General features: G+C 20.8%; 8 protein-coding genes across 8 annotated transcripts; all 8 read left to right on the top strand. All coding sequences in view use genetic code 6, as the record gives it.

Annotated features, from left to right (window-relative positions):
• Positions 1-413: 413 nt before the first annotated feature.
• Positions 414-697, top strand: TTHERM_000440489 (hypothetical protein; the record flags this gene model as incomplete). The annotated part of the gene is made up of 2 exons (XM_012798038.1): positions 414-521; positions 575-697. The coding sequence occupies 2 exons, from the start codon at positions 414-416 to the stop codon at positions 695-697; spliced, it is 231 nt and encodes a 76-aa protein (XP_012653492.1).
• Positions 698-2,049: 1,352 nt separating this feature from the next.
• TTHERM_00440500 (kinase domain protein) lies at positions 2,050-3,763 on the top strand (the record flags this gene model as incomplete). The annotated part of the gene is made up of 4 exons (XM_001017845.2): positions 2,050-3,169; positions 3,222-3,275; positions 3,320-3,397; positions 3,453-3,763. The coding sequence occupies 4 exons, from the start codon at positions 2,050-2,052 to the stop codon at positions 3,761-3,763; spliced, it is 1,563 nt and encodes a 520-aa protein (XP_001017845.2).
• A 761-nt stretch (positions 3,764-4,524) lies between these two features.
• TTHERM_00440510 (eukaryotic aspartyl protease family protein) lies at positions 4,525-7,342 on the top strand (the record flags this gene model as incomplete). Its single annotated transcript, XM_001017846.2, has 2 exons — positions 4,525-4,626; positions 4,679-7,342. The coding sequence occupies 2 exons, from the start codon at positions 4,525-4,527 to the stop codon at positions 7,340-7,342; spliced, it is 2,766 nt and encodes a 921-aa protein (XP_001017846.2).
• Positions 7,343-8,393: 1,051 nt separating this feature from the next.
• On the top strand, positions 8,394-9,918 carry TTHERM_000440509 (eukaryotic aspartyl protease; the record flags this gene model as incomplete). The annotated part of the gene is made up of 4 exons (XM_012798037.1): positions 8,394-8,660; positions 8,729-8,926; positions 9,005-9,647; positions 9,704-9,918. 4 exons carry the CDS (start codon positions 8,394-8,396, stop codon positions 9,916-9,918), a joined length of 1,323 nt encoding a protein of 440 aa, XP_012653491.1.
• Positions 9,919-11,037: 1,119 nt separating this feature from the next.
• Positions 11,038-12,609, top strand: TTHERM_000440508 (eukaryotic aspartyl protease; the record flags this gene model as incomplete). The annotated part of the gene is made up of 5 exons (XM_012798036.1): positions 11,038-11,340; positions 11,405-11,602; positions 11,696-12,338; positions 12,395-12,498; positions 12,550-12,609. 5 exons carry the CDS (start codon positions 11,038-11,040, stop codon positions 12,607-12,609), a joined length of 1,308 nt encoding a protein of 435 aa, XP_012653490.1.
• Positions 12,610-13,660: 1,051 nt separating this feature from the next.
• Positions 13,661-14,176, top strand: TTHERM_00440520 (transmembrane protein, putative; the record flags this gene model as incomplete). The annotated part of the gene is made up of 1 exon (XM_001017847.1): positions 13,661-14,176. One exon carries the CDS (start codon positions 13,661-13,663, stop codon positions 14,174-14,176), a length of 516 nt encoding a protein of 171 aa, XP_001017847.1.
• A 2,573-nt stretch (positions 14,177-16,749) lies between these two features.
• TTHERM_00440530 (casein kinase) lies at positions 16,750-17,679 on the top strand (the record flags this gene model as incomplete). Its single annotated transcript, XM_001017848.3, has 1 exon — positions 16,750-17,679. The coding sequence occupies one exon, from the start codon at positions 16,750-16,752 to the stop codon at positions 17,677-17,679; it is 930 nt and encodes a 309-aa protein (XP_001017848.1).
• Positions 17,680-20,080: 2,401 nt separating this feature from the next.
• On the top strand, positions 20,081-22,703 carry TTHERM_00440540 (hypothetical protein; the record flags this gene model as incomplete). The annotated part of the gene is made up of 5 exons (XM_001017849.2): positions 20,081-20,318; positions 20,418-21,852; positions 21,911-22,039; positions 22,089-22,169; positions 22,604-22,703. 5 exons carry the CDS (start codon positions 20,081-20,083, stop codon positions 22,701-22,703), a joined length of 1,983 nt encoding a protein of 660 aa, XP_001017849.2.
• Positions 22,704-23,199: the final 496 nt, after the last annotated feature.

Below are 23,199 nucleotides of genomic sequence, written 5' to 3'. Positions count from 1 at the left end.
TATAAAATTGGAGAGCCATAAGTGCACATGCATGTTCCTATTTAATAGTTGAAATTCAAATAGTTAAATTAAAATATATTATTATTCTATTTTGTATTAATAAAATAAAAAAATAACAATTTCTTTTTGTTAATTTATGAATAATTAATAAAATATTTTTATTTTTAGAGAATTTTTAGTTTTAGTGTTAGTTGTTTATTTAAAGAAAGATTATTTAAAAGATATTAATTATTGATAAATTTGCAAATATTGCTGATTGATATTTTTGATTGTATTTTCAAAGTAAATATTTTTTATGGTTATCTTTTGATTTTTATTCTCTTTTAATATTAAGATTTTTGGTATTTAGATTTATCAAAAATTAAAAAATATATATTTATAAACATTTATATATTAAAGATTAATATATAAAGATGGAAAGGATAGACTTCAGTTAACTTTTTAAAAATAATAATTGGGATCCTTTTAAGATTAGTAGAAGCTTAATTTTAGAGATATTACTTTAGTTAGATAGTGAAAAGGTAAAATATTTTTCATTTTATGAACAGATTCATTAGTTATTTATAAAAATTAGAAGAATTAAAATTAGTAAAATTAATAAAAAAACAAAGATGTACTATTAGAATCAAAGGTAATTAATCATGCATATTTCTTTAAGTGTGAGCATAGTTTTAAATATTTTATTTTACAATTATGATGTAGTATTTGAAGGAATAGAAGAAAAAATTATTTTTAGATATCATGAAGTAGCTAAAGGTTTATCTTAATTAAGTTAGAAAAAATTAAGATACAGAAGAAGAATTTATATGCATTTAGCTATAAGAAAGTTTAGAATTTCACAAATGCATAGCAGGTCATGAATATAACTATAGCGTTATTTCTCTATTAGATACGCGATTTTAACCTAAAACTTATGAAAATTAAATTCAACTTCAAAGTCTCTTAAATTAAACGATTTAAAATTATTTCAATAATTAAGATGAATAAAACATAAATTATCATAAAGCATTACTTGCAAATACTTATCATAACCTTTAAAAGGAATAGTACTCTAATGCAAAAGACTTGCTTGATAAACTTTCTAAATTTTATAATTTACATGAGCTAGATAGATCACAGAGTGATGAAGAAAGTATTAGTTTATAAAAAAATTTTGATGATTTTTGTTTAATATTGATTAACTATTTATTAATCCTCTTTTTTTTTTTTTTTTTGATTAAAGAAAATTTGCAATTGGGATTTATTGAATCAGTGCATACATATATGGCCCTGTGCTACTTATATACTAATAAATTAAAGGATCTCAAAAACTAAATAGAATATTTGAAAAATTTTCTAACTCATATTAATGATGAAACCATGAAAGAGAGAATAGAAAACCATGTTGACCTCTTTTACATTCATTTCTACTTTATCAATCAAAAATTAAATAACTCCAAAATACATTTAACAAATCTTGGCGATAATCTGGAAAAGAGTCTTCTTTTATTTTTTTAAAATTAGAGCAGCTAGTTGCTAAGCTACATAGAAACCATATATTACCACCTTTTTGGTAATGAACTGTTTTAAGTATTCAAATAGTTGCAATTATTTGAGGTAGGAGAAAATATTAACATAACAAAAATAAAAAAGTCTTTTCAAAAATTCAAAAGCTAGATTATTGATAAAGATTATAGTTATGGCAAAGGTTTGATTTTAATTTTATCAGTCATTTACACAATTCTTTTAAGACTGGGAAAATAATATGATGAAGCTATCAAGAACATGAATCTCATATTTTAAATCTGCAAATAAACAAGTACTGATTTCTAAAAATTTCTTGAGCTCTTTTTTAAATATAACCGTTTAATTTGCTATTTATACAAAATGGAGCGATCAAACAAATTTAAGTAGGAATATAAATTTTTTCGTTATCTTCTGCCTCCAGGCAGTAGATAAAATAATTTATATATATTTTTTAAAAAATATGAAAAATATATATTTAAAAAATAAATTCAGTAAACTACCGAATTATAAAAATTTAAACAGCTAAACGAAGCCTGTATTTAGATGTTGCTATGCCATCCAAATATTTAGAATATTGAAGAAGTCTTTGCTGTTACAAATAACGAAATTGTAATTGTTCAAAAAATGTAAGGAGAAAACTTAAATAAACTCTTAATTAATAAGAAAATTGATTAGGAGAAAGCAATGGGTTATATATAACAAATTATGAAAGCATTTTGTTATTTACATTCTTTGAATATCATACATTCAGATTTTAAGCTTGAAAACGTTGTGACAGTTCTCGATGATGATACCAAAATTAAAATCATAGATTTTGGATTCTCTCAAATTAAAATATTTAATAAGTTTTTTACTCCTCTAGGATACACGAAAGGCTATGAACCAATTGAAGAAAAATATACGTTCGAAAGTGACATCTTTTCAATAGGAAAGTCTATAAATAAAATTTATGCAAATAATAAATTTTATAAATCCATGTAAATGGAATAATTAATAAATTAAATGATAGATAATAGCATTTAAAATAGATGTACAATTAAGTAGGCATCTCACAAATTTTAGTTAGAGATGGTTACTTATAAAATATTTATGTAAATAATTTCAAAAGAAGAAAAATTTTAAAATTATGATAACTAAATTTATAAAGATTTTGCAGATAGCATACATTTTTTATTTGAAAAATTTAGAAGATTTTATTACAGTACATTTTCAGTTCAACAAGAACCCGAAAATAAAAAAACTTAGTTTATAGAATTTTAAAATAAATATAAGCAATTTAATATTATTGCTATTACTTAATAAATTCTATTACTTTTAGATGAAAATATTACTCCATAAAATTAATCTTTTGTAGAGTGTCTTGCAGATAACGACATTAAGTTATTTGTTTTAAAATTGTTAAGTTATGAAAAAAGAATTTCTTAGAATTAAAATATTGAAATTCAAATCCAACTGCTTGAGGAGTGCTTTAGACAATCTAATTATGAAAAAAATGAATTAATTGATAATCTAATTAATAAAATTGAGGATAATTCTAAGGAAACTAATACATTCTATGAGTAGATAGAAAAGAAACTTGATTGTATTTAATATTCTAAAGATGAATTAAAACTTGATGAAGAATATTTAAAACTTATAAATAACATCGAAAAACAGCTCTAGGGTAAAATATTATTTTAAATCAGGTAAATATATACTTAAATTTATTTAAAAAGATTTAGAAAATAAATAAGATATGGAAATAGAACCAAATATCCAATCAAGTTCATGTAATTTTTATTATCAAAAGTATTTAATTAATAAAAAGCTTTAGAAAATAATTAGATTTCTTAGAATACTCAGAATAAAAGTTAACCTATGGAAATAGAATCAAATTGGCAATCAAATTCATGTAACTTTTTTTATCAAAAGTATTTAGTTAAAATTTTTTGTTAAAAATATTACAGATTATAACATTATTTAGCATTCTTCAGAAAATTCAGATATAAAAAATATAAATGCAGGAGATTACCAAGTCAGTCAGAGTATTTAGTATCAAAATTAATTTCATGAATAAGCTAGCAGTTAGTCATACTTTACTCGAGTTTTAGGACCTATTATTAATTAAGATTCACAAAACACAAATACGGAATATATTTAGGAGTCTAATTCTGAATCTTATCAAATTAATTCTACTTAATACTCATAGTCTCAAACTTAAATTTAATTTGAATAATAGTCTTATTACAGTTCATCATTAGAAACTGAAAATATTTGATAAAATTCTGATTATTAAATATTATTACTGTATCCTCTTGGATAATATTCCCTCTTGAATAGGAGAAGCCTTATTTATAAAAATTATGAATTTTTGCTCGAATCCTCGCTATTTTTCTGCGTGTTGCTTGGAACGAGGTTGGAGGAAATACGGTATATTTAAATATATCTTTACAATTAAATTTAATTCATTAGCTATTAAATAGGTATTGCTTATATTAATCAATTATTTATTGGTGTTTTAATATATGTTAATTTAAATACTTTATTTATATTAATGATTTTATTTAAATAAAATCTAAAATTTTTAAAATTAGCTTTTTCTCATCTAATTATTTTTTTTATAACAATTTAATTGCCATTTAATTGGATTGGTATATATACTATGTATTTTAACATATAATAAATATTTAAGATGTATGTATAAACTCTACTCAAATTCAATAAAGAGATATTTTAATATATAAATTTCAACTATTTTTCTTATTATTTATGTTATTTTTAAATAAAGATATTGTATCATGTAATGACTAAAGCTTATCAATCAGAATTTCAGCTTCTATCTTAACTTATTCATCATTATTTTTACAATAAATTTTATTAATCAATTTATCTAATATTTATCTGATCTTATTAAATCAAAAAAAATAAATTAAATATCTCTTATACAATAAATATCCTTTTCTTCTCATTAATTTTTTAATTAATTTCTAAAACGGAATAATTTGAAGTAAAAATTAAATATTATTCTAATTAGTTAGTATGGATCAAGTTAATTATAAAGAAATATTTTAAGCGTGCTCTTTTGATTTAGACCAAATTGTTTATTATTTTTATCCTAAAGAAGAATAGAAGAATCAAGCAGTTAAAATATTTTTACTTTAAATTGGTTTTTTATAATTTATAATTTAAATAGCATAAAAGATCAACATATGAAAAGTTTAAATTGTGTATAGACAATTTTAAAAAATGGAAAAAGGAGCTAATAAATAAAGAAAAGCTAACCTTCCTATACGAAATAATATTTGATATATGCATCGCTTTACTGAGGTATCACTAAAGAGTGGTAAATCTTTAAGTTTCATACAAAGTTTTGCCGTTTTTAGAAATAGGTGGCTTACCATTAATGAGAAAAGACGTTGATAGAATGATTAATTAAGTCAACTAAAATCTAGAAAGAGATGAAACTTTAAAAGATAGTGATGAAGTCTTGTTTATTATAGCCTAATTATATCTACTAAATCGATAAACAAAGCATGCTCTGGATTTTCTTAAAGAACTAAAAGAAAATTTAAATAAAAAAGATGAAAAACAAGAAAGTTTTTTATAAATGAGAGAATCTATTTCAAAATTAGAAGTTTTAATTTATTATGACAAATATGATATAAAAAATTTGTCATAAAATATTGAAATTTTAAAAAAATATGTAAATAATTAAAATGATACAAATATTTAAAAGTTTGAAGAAAGCATTCAAAGGTAATTTAAAGAAAGAAAGAAAAATATTTTATTGTTTTTTGAAATGTGTTTAGATTACCTTAAGTAAAATGAAAGCTAAGCTTTAGAAAAAGCTAAAAAGTTAGGCGAAGACCAAAGTAGAGAGGATTACTTGCACTTATTTTATAACTTTTAGATAACTGAAAACCTAACAAACTTATAGTCACTCTATAGAGATTTATTCGATCCTGATTTGTTTAAGTTATTTAATTAAATACTGAATTACGAGAAAGGCTAATAAACAGAACAAACTTTCATAGAAATGTACTAAACATTTTATGATTACTTAAAAAAATAAAAATAAAGGAAATATAAATATGGAGACGGTAAGCTATCAATGTATTACTTAATACGAGGTATTTTGCTAAGAATTGAAAAAAATTATGAAAAATCCAAAAAGAAGATAAAGAAAATATTTAAAATTTGCTAAATTGATTTCTCTAAATAACTCAAAATCTTCTTTAATTTTAACTTATTTCTTACTATTTATTCTGAATATTTAACTCAGTCCAAATCACCTGAATTTTAAGAATTATAAGAGTTTTAAACTACTCATTTTAGCAAGCTTTAAAAGGGTGTTTACAATGGAGAAGAATATATCCTAAAATAATCTTTGGATGAATAATAGGATAATAAATTAAAGTATGAGGCATGCCTAGCACAGTTAATAGATAGCCGTTATTTTTTAAAAATTAGTAATGCATTTATAAATAATGAAAATAGAGTAGTTAATGTCTATGCAAAGCAAGGAGTCGATTTATCAAAATTAAATTTTAAAGAGATTGACGAACTTTAAAAAATTTTTTACATCTAGTAAATACTTGATGCTATTAGTATATTACATAAAAACAACATAGCACACTCTGACATAAAATTAAATAATATATTATTGAAAAGGGGTAACAACAAAAAAATTTTTATAATAGATTTAAACATTTCTTCCATCATTTTATTTACTATATTTTACAAGGCGTAAGGGTTCAATTAATACTCACCAGAAGAATAAAAATAAAATTAAAATTGTACTCTAAGATCTGATATATACTCACTTGCTTAACTAATAAAAGAAATCCTTGGGAACAATTATGCACCAAAGTAGTTGTAAAATTTAATAAAGAAAATGGAGGAAAAAAAATAATTTGAAAGATGTAAAATAGACTATGTTTAATTTCGTTTCAGACTCCATGCTTTTATAACAATTTTATTTAAGCATTTATACAAGGAAGAAAAAGAAACAAAATTGCATCACTAAAAATAAATATTCTATGACTTTGTGTGCGATCTTTTTAATCAGTTTCAATATTAAACTAAAAATTTAATACAACCCAAAGAAAAATAAAAACCTAATTGGAAAAATATTAAATCCTAATATATAAACGACGAAATAATTAAATAGTTATTTCAAAATTTAAATTCAGATGAGAGTTTTTTAGATTGTCTCAAAGAATAAAAATTACTAAACTTTGTTGAAGACATATTAGATGATCATGAAATAAAAAAATAATTAAATGAAAAAATAGACGAATAGAGAAAATAAGATAGTAATCAAGATAAAGAAAATAAATAAGGTCTTGAAATTTTTTAAAAAGGACATAAAGGAGAACAATAATAAGCCGATTAAGAAGAAGTGGATTATATTGAAGTAAATGATTATATTGAAGTTGACTTTGACTGTTAAATATTAAAATAAAAGGCTGAAAAGCAAGAAAATTAAATTAAGGAAAGTTTAAAACAATTACATTTAAAAAAAATTTCAAAACCTCTAAATGAAATTGATAGGAATAAAGTTCTTTAAATGAAGAATAATTAAGATAAAAATAATATAACTGAATAATAAATTTAAAAAAATATTTTGAAAGATAATAAAAGCAAACTTTTTCTAACTTTAACTTACACTTTTTTTATAGATTAATAATTTTTATAAATTATAAATTTGAAAATATAACAAAAAAACTAAATTTATGACAAATCTAATTAACATAATCGTGATCTTAACTTCTATTAATATTTAGAATAAAATATAATTTAAAACTCTTTTAACAGTTAATATTATCCCTAAAATACTTAAATTAAATATTCATGAATTGTATAGTATAGCTGAATTTCTAATATTTATTATTTTATAAAATTTTAAAGGAGTTACTATATATTATAAGTTTATTAAATAGTGTTTACTAAATTTTATTAATAAAAAAGCTAAATTTAATTGTAAATAGTTTATTTTTTTATTATGAATGTATATAGCTATTCTCAGAAAATTATTTATTGTTTTAGAAATAATAATAAATATTATTTAATAAAAAATAATATATTTTATTCTTCATAATATCAAATTTTCTATACATTCCTATTAATTAGATTTATAGTATTTATATTTCCATTAAATAAAATATATTGATTAAATTTATTTAAATTAATATGTATAACAGAAAAAATATAAATTCGCTAAAAATTTTAATGCTAATTGAATAATAAATCCAGGCAAATAAATTGTAGTTTTTTGAAAATAAAAATTATTTTTGTTCATTTATTTTTCACCTATAATTTACCCAGGAGAGTTTTTAAAATCTTTATTCATCATTTAAATATAAACATTTACTAAATTTTAAAAGATAAATTTTGCTTAAAAAAAATGTAATTGAATCTATATCAATTAATTTATCTATTTTCCTTGTGTTGAGAAATTAATTATTTTCCTTATGTTGAGAAATGAATTATTTTATTTTTAGCAAATTAAATCAAAAATAATTCATCTTCCTTTGAGAAATAAATTATTTTCATTATTATTATTAAATTATTTCAATTACAAAAATTTAAAATGAATTTTTAGATTAAAAATAATGTAAATAAATAATAAAACTAGAAAAAGAAAAAAATAAGATTAATTTATTAAATCCCGATAAATTTTGCTAAATTATCAAAGAGACACAGCCTATTTTTGTAAATTTAGATTAAAACTTGAGAAATTTTAACAAATTAATAAATATAATTAAAATATATTCAACCTATCAATCTTTTTAAAATGAGGTTTTTAAATTACTTCATAATTATTAAAATCAAATAATAAAAAATTCATAAAAATTGAAATAAATTAAAATATGAAGCTCGTAATACTCATCTATTTACTATTTTATATGTTTTTTACTAAAGCCAGTGTAATCAACATATAACTCGAAAGAGAAAACACAAGTGATATTGAAAATATTAATCGATTCCTCTCTTAAGAATCTAATACAGACCAAAAATAGTAACAAATAAATGTGTAAAACAACAAAAAGCAATGGTATACTGGAACAATTAGTATTGGAAAAGGAAAAAAAAATCTTAAAGTCATCTTAAGTACAGGAACTAGTTAGCTGATGATTCCTAGCAAAAATTGTAATGATAAAAATAATTGCAATGTAAATTAAAATTAAATTCTCAAATCTTTTAAATAAATAAATAAATCATTTATTTATTCTCTAAAAAGGGTTTTGAAAAATACTATGAATGTCTTCCACAAGATGGATGTAACCCTACAAATAATTAAGGTTCATAAAATTATTTAGACAGCTCATTTGATGGTAATTATGTGAACACATTAGTAAGTATTGGCAATTTAGAAAGTATTTAACAGTCAGCTTTGCTTTTTGACAAATCAAATAACTTTACTACTTCTAATTAAAAAGTAATAATTTGATTTTCATTTAATCAAATATTTTATTTTTTGATTAAACTTTTGATTCTTTAAATAAAAAAATTAAAGGTGAATGGTATTTTGGGATTAGGAGTTTATAATGTAAAAAATGAAGGTAATAGCTCTTTTGTGACTAGCTTATATAAAAAAGGGTTGATTAAAGAGAATATGTTTTCTTTGTATTTAGGATTTAAAAATGATGATTCTCAATTAACCTTAGGAGGTATTGATCCTTAAAAGTTAGCTGATAAAGCCTAAGTTTATACTCATTAGGTAATTCAGAATGATTAAAGTGATTTATAAAGATGGGTATTGCAGATTAATTAACTTGATATGCGTTATTTTACATATAAATTTGATTCTTCTAATAATAAGGCCTTAGTTGATTCTAGTTACCCTTATATAGGACTAGAAAAGAATCTTTACGAAAAAATATCCCAATATTTTATGTAACGCCATGCAAATATGACTAAAAATGGACTAAAAGTTAACTGCAAAGACCCAAATCTAGCAAATATTTACTTCTATTTAAAAGTAAACTAGACAGACAGAGTACTTAATTTACCTATAGATTTTTACCTATCTAACACAACTTAAGATTGCTAGATTTTAATATCTCCTATTACAAACAATGAAAATTTTGCTGTTATTTTAGGAATTCCATTTTTAAGAAGATATGTATCAACCTATTCTTATTCAAAGCAATAGATAAGTAAATAAATAAATAATTAAATCTTTGTATTTTTTAATTAATTTTACATTAAAAAGGTTTTACTTAATCTATCGCTGATCCTAAAGATGATACAAGTAACGATTTCTCAATTTCTGACAACTTTCCTACATGGGCTATAGTAGTTATTGTTATAGTTGCAGTAATTATACTGTGCGTAGTAGGTGGCTTATTTTTATATAAAAAATATAAGAATAAACAATTAGGAAATAGTTTAAAGTAGTCATTTTCTAGCAATACTTCTTCTCATTGAAGATTAACTATCTTAAAATTTTTTAATAAGCAATCAATTTGCAATATTTGTTTTCGAATATGGAAAACAAATTTTAAAAAAATTATTAAATTATAAAATAAATTTTGAGTTATTAAAAATGATAATTTTTATAAAATAAATTTGTATTTTTAAATATTTAAGTATTTTCTCTTTTTTAATTCTAATATTAAAAACATTTTTCTATAAATTTTTTGAATCTTTGAGTTGATGTAAAACTTTTTGATTAGCAAAATCAGTGTAATTTCTGAGTAATCAAGGCATCAAAAATTCAGCTCAAACATCAATATAAAGTACTTCAAAGAACTAAATTTTTACAAAAATTTTGACTTGAGCTTGTCCTTAATTAATGAGAAACTACGGTATATTATTTTATTTAGATCAGTTTAATATTAAATATTTTGATTTTACTAAAATATTTTTTGAATATACTAATAATTAATTAATAATTTATAAAATAATAATTCAAGAAAAACATTTGTATAACAGAAAAACAAATCATCCAGGCAAATTGTAGTTTTTTCAAAACAAAAATGATTTTTATTCATTTAATATTAACATATAATTTACTCAGAAAAGTTTTAAAATCTTTATTATAATTTAAATTTAAACCTTTACTTAATTTTTAAAAGATAAATATTGCTTTAAAAAAATGTAATTGAATCTATATCAATCAATTTATCTTTTTCCATAAGTTGAGAAATTAATTATTTTATTTTTCGCAAATTAAATCAAAAATAATTCAACTTCTTTTGAATAATAAATTATTTATTTTTATTATTAAATAAATTCAATTACAAAAATTTCAAAAGGAATTTCTAGATTAAAAATAATGTAAATAAATAATAAAACTTGATATAGAAAAAAACAAGATTAATTTATTAATATACCGATAAATTTTGCTAAATTAGCAAAGAGTCAAAGCCTATTTATGTAAATTTAGATTAAAACTTGAGCAATTTAAGATATTAATAAATGTTATTTAGATTATATTCAACCCATCAAGCTATTTAAAAAGAGGTTTTTAAATTATTTAATAATTATTATAATCAAATAGTAAATAATAATAATAAATTCATAAAAATTGAAATAAATTAAAATATGAAGCTCGTAATACTCATCTATTTAGCATTTTATATGTTTTTTACTAAAGCCAGTGTAATCAACATATAACTCGAAAGAGAAAACACAAGTGATATTGAAAATATTAATCGATTCCTCTCTTAAGAATCTAATACAGACCAAAAATAGTAACAAATAAATGTGTAAAACAACAAAAAGCAATGGTATACTGGAACAATTAGTATTGGAAAAGGAAAAAAAAATCTTAAAGTCATCTTAAGTACAGGAACTAATTAGCTGATGATTCCTAGCAAAAATTGTAGTGATAAAAATAATTGCAATGTAAATTAAAATTAAATTTTCAAATCTTTTAAATAAATAAATCATTTATTTATTCTATAAAAAGGGTTTTGAAAAATACTATGAATGTCTCCCACAAGATGGATGTAACCCTACAAATAATTAAGGTTCCTAAAATTATTTAGACGGCTCATTTGATGGTAATTATGTGAACACATTAGTAAGTATTGGCGATTTAGAAAGTATTTAATAATCTGCTTTGCTTTTTGACAAATCAAATAACTTTACTGTTTCTAATTAAAAAGTAATAATTTGATTTTCATTTTAATATTTTTATCAAATTTTATATTTTATTATTTTATTAAATTTTTTATTCTTTAAATTAAAAAAATTAAAGGTGAATGGTATTTTGGGATTAGGAATTAATAATATAAAAAATGAAGATAATAGCTCTTTTGTGACTAGCTTATATAAAAAAGGGTTGATTAAAGAGGATATGTTTTCTTTGTATTTAGGATTTAAAAATGATGATTCTCAATTAACCTTAGGAGGTATTGATCCTTAAAAGTTAGCTGATAAAGCCTAAGTTTATACTCATTAGGTAATTCAGAATGATTAAAGTGATTTTTAAAGATGGGTATTGCAGATTAATTAATTCGATATGGGTGTTTTTAGATATAAATTTGATCCTTCTAATAATAAGGCCTTAGTTGATTCTAGTTACCCTTATATAGGACTAGAAAAGTCTCTTTATGAAAAAGTATCCGAATACTTTATGTATCGCCATGCAAATATGACTAAAAATGGACTAAAAGTTAACTGCAAAGACCCAAATCTAGCAAATATGTTCTTCTATTTAAAAGTAAACTAGACAGACAGGGCACTTAATTTACCTATAGATTTTTACCTATCTAACACAACTTAAGATTGCTAGATTTTAATATCTCCTATTACAAACAATGAAAACTTTGCTGTTATTTTAGGAAGTCCATTTTTAAGAAGATATGTATCAAGCTATTCTTATTCAAAGCAATTGATAAGTAAATAAATAAATAATTATATCTTTTTAATATTAAATTAATTTTACATTAAAAAGGTTTTACTTAATCTATCGCTGATCCTAAAGATGATACAAGTAACGATTTCTCAATTTCTGACTACTTTCCTACATGGGCTATAGTAGTTATTGTTATAGTTGGAGTAATTATACTGTGTATAGTAGGTGGTTTATTTTTATATAAAAAATATAAGAATAAACAATTAGGAAATAATTTAAAGGAGTCGTTTTCTAGCAATAATTCTTCTCATTGAAGATTAATTATCTTAAAATTTTTTAATAAGCAATCAATTTGCAATATTTGATATAGAATATGGAAAACAAATTTTAAAAAAATTATTAAAATATAAAATAAATTTTGAGTTATTAAAAATGATAAAATTTATAATAATTTGTATTTTTAAATCTTATAAACATTTTCTCTTTTTTGATTCTAATGTTAAAAACATTTGTTTATAAAATTTTTGAATCTTTGAGTTGATGTAAAACTTTTTGGTTAATTAAATCAGTGTAATTTCTGAGTAATCAAGAGATTGGAAATTCAGCTCAAACATATATATAAATACTTCTAAAATTTTTAATTTAATTTAAAAAAAATTTTTTTATTCTCAAATCAGAAATTAAGGAATCACGCTATAAAACTTAACATATAGAACTTTTTATTTATTCCTTAAATCATTAATAAACAAAGTTTGAAGCAATATACTTACAATTTTAAGATAAAATACTAAAAAAGTACTAGTAATTAATAAAAGCATTTATAAATATTTTTGATTACAAAAAATACGGCTACATTGCTCTGTAATTCTTTTATATAAGAGTACAAAATTATGCCACATTTTAATATAAAAAATATGTAATTAAACCTTATTAATACATAGTAATGATTAGTAAATAATATAAATTAATAACAAGGTACTGTTTAATATATTAATTTAATTTTCTATAAATCTAGTATTAATTTAATTATTTATATTTTTGGAGAAACTATATTAGCGACTTAAGTCTTTCTCTACTTAAAAATTTATAAATTGTTTTTATTAAAATTTTATAAAGTAAAATTTTTTCTTAACAATATATTTCTAAAATAAATATACTTGCAGATTAAAATATAAATTAATAGGTTTATTTTTATATTTAAACAGAATATTTTTGATTGCAGTAGAATATGATCAGATTTGATTATAATTTATTTAGATAAATTTTGAGAATTATTTTTGTTATAATATTAATTTTGAAATTAAATACAACTTTCAAACACAATTAAGAAGAAAATAAATATTTAAATTTTCAATACTACAATTAATGAATACAAATTCTGCTAAATAAAGTGAACAAAAACAAAATTTACTTTAAATATTCACAATTATTAATATTGCTATAATTTCACTTTGTATGTACTCAAGTTTCTTCACTCTTTTATTTCCTCCAGCTGAAAATTACCAAAACACCTAAATTCTTGGTGTTTTACTGCTTATTGAGCTTTTGTTGGGTGTTTCATCTTGGGTGATGATAAGAAAAGGCATTTAATCTTAAAAAATAATGATTACCTGCTTCTCTTAAATGATGACGAGCCTGCTATTTGGTACTTTGCTGTTATACATTTACATTGATTCCAATTTCAATTTTCTCAATAAGTATAAAATTGTCTCACTTGAAGAAAACTGCTGCTATTTCTTCTCTCGGCTATTTATTGCAGCATTGACATTCTCTCAATCATACAGCATATTTTATAGCTAAAATTAATTATATCCCTTGCAACACAATCTAATATTGATTTAATCTTAAAATTCTCTTGATAGATAATCAAATTTCTATTGAAACAAATCGGGCAATTACTTACTAAACAAATAGATTTTTAATACAAAAAACCTCATCAAAAATTAACAAAAAAATTATAATCTAAAAATTAATTTTCAAATTGGTAACGATATATTCTGATTTTTGGATCTTATGCTTTCTTGTGTATTAGAAAATTTTCAATGTCCTTGCCAGAACCAAATTTAACTTACACTCAAAATGTAAAAATATCTTTCTGTTTTCGATTTGAAAACACTAAAATTCACAAAAAATTTTCATGCTAATATTTAAATGCTTTATTTATATCTAACAGTTAAATTTTGTAAATTTATTATTAATTTATCCATCTTAACTCAGTATTTCAATTACTTCAATTATATTTTACCAGATTATTTTTAATTAATTCAGTAGTAGAAAATATTATTCCTTCATAAAGCTAAATAAATATAAATATGAATTCAAGCTTTATTTAAAGTTATTTAAGAATTAAATATTTATAAAAAATACATATTTTTTTTTTAACTAAAAAAATTAGCAAATTATAATCACTTTAATCAAAATTGGCAAAAATAAATGTTTAATAAATGATTTATACAAAGAATTATGAATTATATTTTTCTTTTTAAAATATAAAAAACAATTCATATCATTAATAATATTTACTTTTTTAAAGAATATTTTATTTCTTAAAGCTATGAAAAAAATATCTAATTCATAATTCACAAAACATTAAAATTTAAAAAGAATAATTTTTGTTTTTTAAATCAGTTTCAACTTTTTATGAATTAAAATATTTATTAGATAGATCAAATTTTTTATTTTAAAAAGAATTTATCATTAAAAAATAAAAAATTATTATCTTAAAAATAAAAAATAAACTCTAAAAATTTAATAAACTTTTTAATTTTATTTATATCTTGAAAATTAGCAAAATATTATTTATAAAATATTAATAAAAAATTAAATTACAGCAAATTTATGAGTTGCCACATAAATTTTTTAAATTAAAAGAAAGATAAAATTCGAAATAAATATATTTAAAAAACTAAAATAGTAAATAGTAAAACTATTTATGATCATTAATTTTCTTTACAAATTAATTTTTTAATGTTTTTTGAATTTAATACTTTGTTTTAAATCAATACAAAAATATTCTAAAATGAATCATTGGAAAATATGAAAATATATAATAAATAAATTGAGAAATATATATTACTATAAAATTAATTTATTATTATTAATGTTGTCATCCTGCTTCTAATTCGATTTTTAGTAAAGTTTCACATTTTTGTTTAGTCTTTTGAGATGATTTTTTCTATGATAATCTTTTTAATGGTTTTTTAATTCTAAATGTATTTCTAAATGCTTAATTTGCTTAATAAATAAAATCTTAAAATTTTTATCAGGTTTTTATACATAAAATATTATAATCTTAATTACAAAATACAATTAATTTTATTAAATTAAATTTAATATTAAAATTTTTTTTAATTTTAAAATAATAATTCTACAAATCTAATTTTTATAAACAAATATTTAAATTTTTATTTTTATAAAGTTATTAGTTGAGATAATTTTTTGGTTTTTAAAATAATAACAAAATATTTTTTTAGAGGAAATTCAAAATATAAAATTATTTAATATTTTTATTTAAATCTCTGTAAGATAAAAGTGCTATTTTAAATTATTTTTTGTATTTAATTGTTGAAAGAGAAGAAAGTTAGAATTAAGATTAAATATTATTTTATTAATGATAATTTTTGGTGAAAAGAAGAGGCAATCAAATTGGTGGCGTAGAGTACTTACCTAAGCCTTTTTAATGGTGAATTTAAAATTTCTGGAAAAATCAAAATACTTAATTGGTAATTGAAGTGAATTTTTTTAATTTTAAATAAAACTAAATAGATTAATCGATATTTATGATTATGAACAAATTTATTGTTTAAAATCAAAGACAGATTAGAATGGAAATCTAGAAGAAATTTAATAAGAAGTTCCACGATAATTAGAATATAAATTTCATATGAATTTTTACTAATTTAGATTGGTAAAAGAACATTCATCTTCAGCTTCCTTTTAAATACAAAGGATAATTGATTGATAGATCGTTTGCTTGCTTTTATATTAAATTGGGCTTATTTACTTTTTTTAAAATATTCAGGGAGATGTATTTATGGGTATATGTTTTTCTTTCTTAGAAATTCGCTGATTGTAAATATGAATTCATTGATTCTTTCATTCATTTTATATACTTTAGTAATAAAGAAAAAGGCAAAAAGTTTAAAAAGAAAAATTTTTATATTAAATAAAATAGAGTTAAAAGAAGATGCTTTCAACATATTACTCCACAATAAATAAAGAAAATTAATTAAAAAAATTAATAATTAAAGAAGTTTATAAATACCAAAAGCAATACCAAGCTAGTGATTTAACATAAACAAGTTCATTCCATTCACTTAAATAAGTCGATAGCCCCTTGATCGAATAATAGGAAATACATTTAAAAAGGAAAAAAGAGCAAAACTTTTTACAGCATTAACAATCTTAAAGAAACAGATATCTAATTAATATAAATCAGCATCTCTTTTACAATTATGTCAGAAGTGTTAATAGGAAAAAATTTCAAGCTTACTAAAAAATTAGGAAGTGGTGGATTTGGTTAAATTTATTTAGGTGTAAATACAAAATCAAATTTGGAGGTTGCAATCAAACTTGAGAAGAATAATTCAGCTTGCCCTCAATTGTAATATGAGGCATAATTTTATAAACGTCTACTCAAGGATGCCTCAGTTCTTAATAATCGTGGATTGCCTCACGTTTATTACACAGCAAGAGAAGGAGATTTTACTTATATGGTTATGGATCGTTTAGGAAGTTCTCTAGAAGATCTGTTTTAAAAATGTGGAAGGAAATTTTCTCTTAAAACAGTCCTTATGATAGGAATATAAATGGTTGAGCGTATTTAATTCATTCATAGTAAGGATGTTTTGCATAGAGATATAAAGCCTGATAATTTTTTAATGGGTAGAGGACGTAATGCACATATCGTCTATATAGTTGATTTCGGCCTTGCAAAAAAGCTAGTAACTCGAAATGGAAGCCACATTCCTTATAAAGAAAATAAAAATTTTACTGGTACTGCTCGTTATGCTTCGTTAACAACCCATCTTGGAATAGAACAAGGTAGAAGAGATGATCTAGAAGGAATGATGTATGTCCTCCTGTACTTCTTACTAGGCAGTCTACCTTGGATGGGAGTTCGCTCAAATACAAAAAAAGAAAAATACGATAAAATTATGGAGAAAAAAATGACTCTTTGCATTAGTGAGGTTTTCAATGACCTGCCAAAGGAGTTTGTGGAACTATTCAAATACATCCGCAACTTAGAGTTTGAGGAGATACCAGATTATGATTACATAAAAAGAACTTTCGAATAAGTCTTTAACCGCGAAGGGTACGAGTTAGATTACCAATATGATTGGATATGCAATCTTAATGCAGATGAAGAAAAGAACTCTTCTTGAAACAAAACAATAAAAAATTAGCTCAATGTAAATCAAAAAATCCTATAAAATTTTCAATTTATTTAAGTATCAAAACAAGTAAATATATTGATTTATTTATTACTTTACTTGCTTGCTTGAATCTAAGTCAATAAATTTACCAACTAAACATAAATAGCTTATTAAAACTTGGACTAACAAAAAACTAACTAATTGACTAACTAGTTAATTAATTTAATAATCAATCAAATAAATAACTAAGCATCTTAATAACAAAGCTAACTAACTAATTAACTTATTAATATTCGCAGCATAAATTTATAATTTAAAATGAGATTTTAATTTGAATTTTAAATTAGTAAAATCCGAAATAGTGAGTTAATATAAATAAATAAATAATTATAAAATAATTAATAATCTCCTAAAAAACTTCAAACTATTTATGAAAAAAAAATACATAAATAGAATTTAAATTAATAAATTCCTATAATTCAAATTAAATTCATGCTTTTACTAATTGAACCATTTAACATTAGCTAAAATAATATCTGCATCATCATAATAATTAAAGTTACAAAGAAATAGATAGACATAAGAAAAGGCTTTTAGTAATTTTAAATTCTATAAAAATAATTGAAGAAGGATTTTAATAAAAACGGTTTTTTAATTGATTGATTGATTAAACTTAATAAAAAATAATTATTTAAATTCTAAAGAAGATTTTGATTAGTTCACCAAACAAACAAACATCAATTTTTACCAAAACGAAAATATAATTTAATAATACCACTATATAATTAATTAAATAAATATTGTCAATATATATTAAAAATAGCTTAAAAACCATATTAGTCATATTTATTATCTTATTTTTTCTTTTCTTAACGATACAAAGTTAACAAATATACTTATTATCTCTATATTATTTTTAAATCTAAAAATATTTACTTAATTATTTTTTTTTAATATTTAGTCAAATTAAATAATTTTTACAGTTATTTTAAAATTCATTTTGGTGTAAATGTATTTGTCTATTATCAAACTAAAATAAAGCATACCAAAATCAAAATCAAAATTATTAATAAAAATAATTAATATTATTATTAAAAATATTAGTTATTATTAAGACAGACAAAGCTTATTTTTAATTCAATGCCTTCATATTTAACTATTGTACTAATTATTATAAATATTAAATTTAATTAAAAATAAATTTAAATAGTTTTATTCTTTTAAACTTGAATTATATCAGTAAAAAACTAGTATTAGATGAAGGTTTTTTCAGATATGCTTTTATAAAATGAAATACTTTTAACACAATTTTATAATTAATTTTAGTGTATAATTATTTAGAATCAATCACATGAGATAATTAAAAATTATCAATAAAAATACTTTTGTTGATAATTATTTGATTCTACACTAATTACTATCATTAAAATTCTGATTGTTAATTAAATCCCTTCATATTTAACTATTTTAATGCTTATCATAAATATTAAATGTAATAATAAATAAATTTAAATTGTTTTTTCTGCTATTTATTTCATAAACAGAAATTCTACTTAGTAAGTAGCTAGTATTAGGTGAATATTTTTTTTGAGATAATAAAAAATAAATATATCCTTCTAAAATAAGTGGTATTCATTATTTTGTGTAAATAGTTAAGTTAGATATTAAATAAATTTGTAAAACTAATTTAATTTTAGTTAATATTTGTTTAAATAGAATAAATTTTATTATTATTTAATATTACTATTTACACTAAATTTATTACTGATTTAATTAATTTTTTTTATAATCTATAACTAAGTTTTAACTTATCTAAAATTAGGCTTGTATATAAGACATCTTAATTACTTTCTATAACAAAAATTTTAATCAGTATTTTAAATATAAAATGCGTTGAAATGAATGATTTATTTTGTCATTTTTAATAATAAAAATTATAAATTTATGATGAGTTAGTAAGTTAGTTAGTTATTTAGTTAGTTAACAATAGTTTTGTCTAGCACAAAATAAATTAAATATTTTAAAAGAAAAATGATTAATGCATGTTGTTTTTAAAAGGCCTAATATTTTTTATATTGTGGAGGGTATTACTTTAATTTTAAGAGTATTAATTAAAGTAAGTAGAAATATTTAGATATTAATATTTGTGTAAACAGAATTTATTGATTGTAATTTAATAAAAGATCTTTAATTAGAGCTAATTTATTAGCTTTCTTTATTATAAGCATGAATAGTTGAATTTGCTAAGAAAAAACTATAGAAAGTAGCGCATTTTATAATTAATTTAATCAAAAAAAAAAGATTAAATAAGAAAAAAACTTAGTGGCATTTTTTGTATCAATATTCTACAAAACTATTTCATTTATTTATTAAGTCTTATTGATATTCATATCTACAAATATTATTTTGAATGGCTGTTATACCTCCAAGATCTCAGAATTTTATTGATTATATTTATATTGATGATCATGATGGAAGTTACTCAAGATTAATTAAGCGCCCTAATCAATTAAGCTTTAATTCTAGTTAAAAAGAGTTCATTTCTCATGATATGCAACCTTTCGACTTTGCTAAACAGTATAATAAAATTGTTGATAATTGCAGTACAACCAAAGAACCAAATATCAACAACGAAATATACAAATTTTGTAATATGTTTTTTTATTTAATATTTTATTTGCTATTTTAGAATATTCAGTATATATTTTTGTTTGCTTATTTGAACTCTTTTAAATGTAAATAAATAGAGCCAAGGACTATTCATCCAGATAAACTAAAGATTCCTAAATATTTTTTGACTATGAAAAGCAGATCAAATGGTAGAGCCTAAAGACTGTATAGCACTCCTTTTGATGTTAAAGGAGGTGAATAAAAAGAGTAAAATTATATGGTAGAAAATAAGATATTGGAATAAAATAAAGATGTTAATCAGAAATAATTATCAAAGTAAATGTAAATTAAATAAAGATAGTCAATTTAAGAAGATGAATTTGTAGTTAACTATACAAAATTATTTATCAACACACAAAATAAGCTTCTGTTTGATAAATAAAATTAAATTAGATTTAGCAGTCTTGGGAAGCAGAGGCAAGATTGTATGAAAATTTATGATGAATTAAAAAGAGAACAGTAATAAATTTGGGTTGATAAAATAGAACGCAAAGCTGCAAATAAATAATCTGGGTAAAATAAAAAAGGAATTGGATAATATTTTTCTGGGAGCAGTACTGAAAATTTAGCTAATCTTGAAAACAGTTTAAACACTCCATCTCCAACTTAAAATAAAACTAATTACCAAACATTTATCAACAATAAGACTTAATCTAATTCTATGAGCAATATACCAAACACAAATAGTTCTAAGAGCATGACTAATCTTCAAAAAATTATGGCTCAATTGACTACTCCAAAAAGAGATTTCTTTTTTACAAGCAATATCAACTTTTCATAGAAAAAAGATAAATTTGTAAATAAGATTTTGCATAATGTGTCTTCACTTAAATCTTTAGACGAAGATTCAATCATCAAAAGTGCTTCGAAATAAATACAAAGCAACCTAAAATAAAAGAAAATTAACTTCGCCCATCATAGAAGCAAATCAGTAATTGTTGACAGGCATAGCAGGCAATAAAGTATAAGTTAGAATTATTACACTCCTCTTTATTAAAGAAAAGAGTTCGAAACATTTTCTTAATCTCTTGGTAATTATTCGAATAATGAGCTTATTTTTTAGTCTCCTCCAAACTTTTCAAGCTTAAAAAGCACCAAAATCCCTAAACTTAAAACTAATAGCAGTTCTGAAGCCTTAAACAGTAATTATACAAAGTAGTATGGTAAAATAAATAATTTAAACTACTCTCAAGATGAAGATGAATTTTCTTATAGCTATGCAAATAATAAGAATCAATTTTAAAGCATTTAATATTCAACGCCATCTTTGCTTGACTCATCCAAAGACACAGCAGAAGATTATGACAATAAAATAATAAATAATATGAAATAGATAATTAAAAAGTTAAATACATCTCAGTAAGATGAAGCTATTCAAATTAAATAAAATTCTGATGATATTTAAGAAAATTAATCTCCTGAAAACAATACTGGACTTAAATAGGAAAACTCTATAAGTATTAAATAATTTGACAGACACAAAGCTATTTTTAATTTTTTGACGAAGAAAAAGTAAATGAATTAAATAAATATTAAAAATACCACAATTAATTTCTTGTTTAATGTAAAGATTACCGCAGTAAGATATTAAAACAGAGCCTTGCTAGCATAGCCCATTAGTTAAATAATAGTAATATTTCACGTTTAACAACCACATACCTAAAAATTAAGCTCAAATTAATTCAAAAATCATTGAGAAGTAAGTAAATTTTTATTAATATAAAAGCTCATTTTTAATTGAAAAATAGGTTGAATAATTTTTAAAAATCTGTGTAAGATAACTAAGCCTTTTTTTAAGACACAAGAGGTTTAAACATCAAAAAACAAAAGTAATATTCAATTGTTTGGTTTTGATTATTATAAAAAACTACTTTTTTCAGCTCCTTTGAATATTTTGTAAGCTAAGTATTATTTTTAATTAATTAAACAAAATTACTGATCTATTTCAAAAATACTTCCATGAATATCAATAGCATTAAATTTAGAGTGTTTATTAAAACTATTAATAAAGTAATTAAAAGCAATAACTTCTTAATAAAATTTTAATTACTCACCTTAATAACTAAAAAAATTTTTATTTTTTCATTTATTTATTTCTTTAATAAAGACATTACAAAATCATAATGAATGAATTAAATATTTGCTTAACTTAACAAAAAATATAAATTTATTATAATATTTATCTTAAGTTGCTTATTAATATTTATTATATATTTTATAATCTAAATCATCCAATTAAAATTGAATATTTTTTATCAAATAGATCTCCTACTGTTAAATTTGGATTATCTTAAGAAGCTTAGAAAAAAATAAATGAATATCAAATTAGAGCAAAGTAATAATTTAGAACTATTAAAATATGAATAGTTAATAAATGAATTGATTGTTTACGGATTAGTATTTGCTAATAAAATTATTTAAATTAATTAGATTTATAATATTAAATAAGTAAGAAATTTACTAATTATTAAGAGATAGATATTATTTATTACAATTTTTGTAATAAAATATTTATATTTACACTCTATATTAAATATAAGTAAATTTATGTTAAACAAATTTACAAAATTCAAAATTCTTTGAGAAAGAATCGCTAGTATATTAAAAAAAAATATTTTTATTGCTAAATTAAAATAATTATTTGAATTATAAAAAATAAAAATAAAATTTGTAAGATCTTAATAAAATAAAGTTAGTTGTGAATTAAATTTTTTTAAGAAATTTTGTTTAAATAAAAAAGACATTAAGGAATGAAAAATATGTATGAAATTTCAATGATTAGGTTTTTTGATAAGTAAAATAATTGATAAATATAATGAAATAAAAATAATTAACTATTTACAAATATTATTTCAAAAT

This window comes from Tetrahymena thermophila (assembly GCF_000189635.1).
Source record: "Tetrahymena thermophila SB210 genomic scaffold scf_8254607, whole genome shotgun sequence".
In the NCBI taxonomy this organism is placed as follows: Eukaryota; Ciliophora; class Oligohymenophorea; order Hymenostomatida; family Tetrahymenidae; genus Tetrahymena; species Tetrahymena thermophila.
The sequence above is the reverse complement of the archived record's forward strand: the minus strand, read 5'-3'. Positions and strand labels throughout refer to the sequence as shown.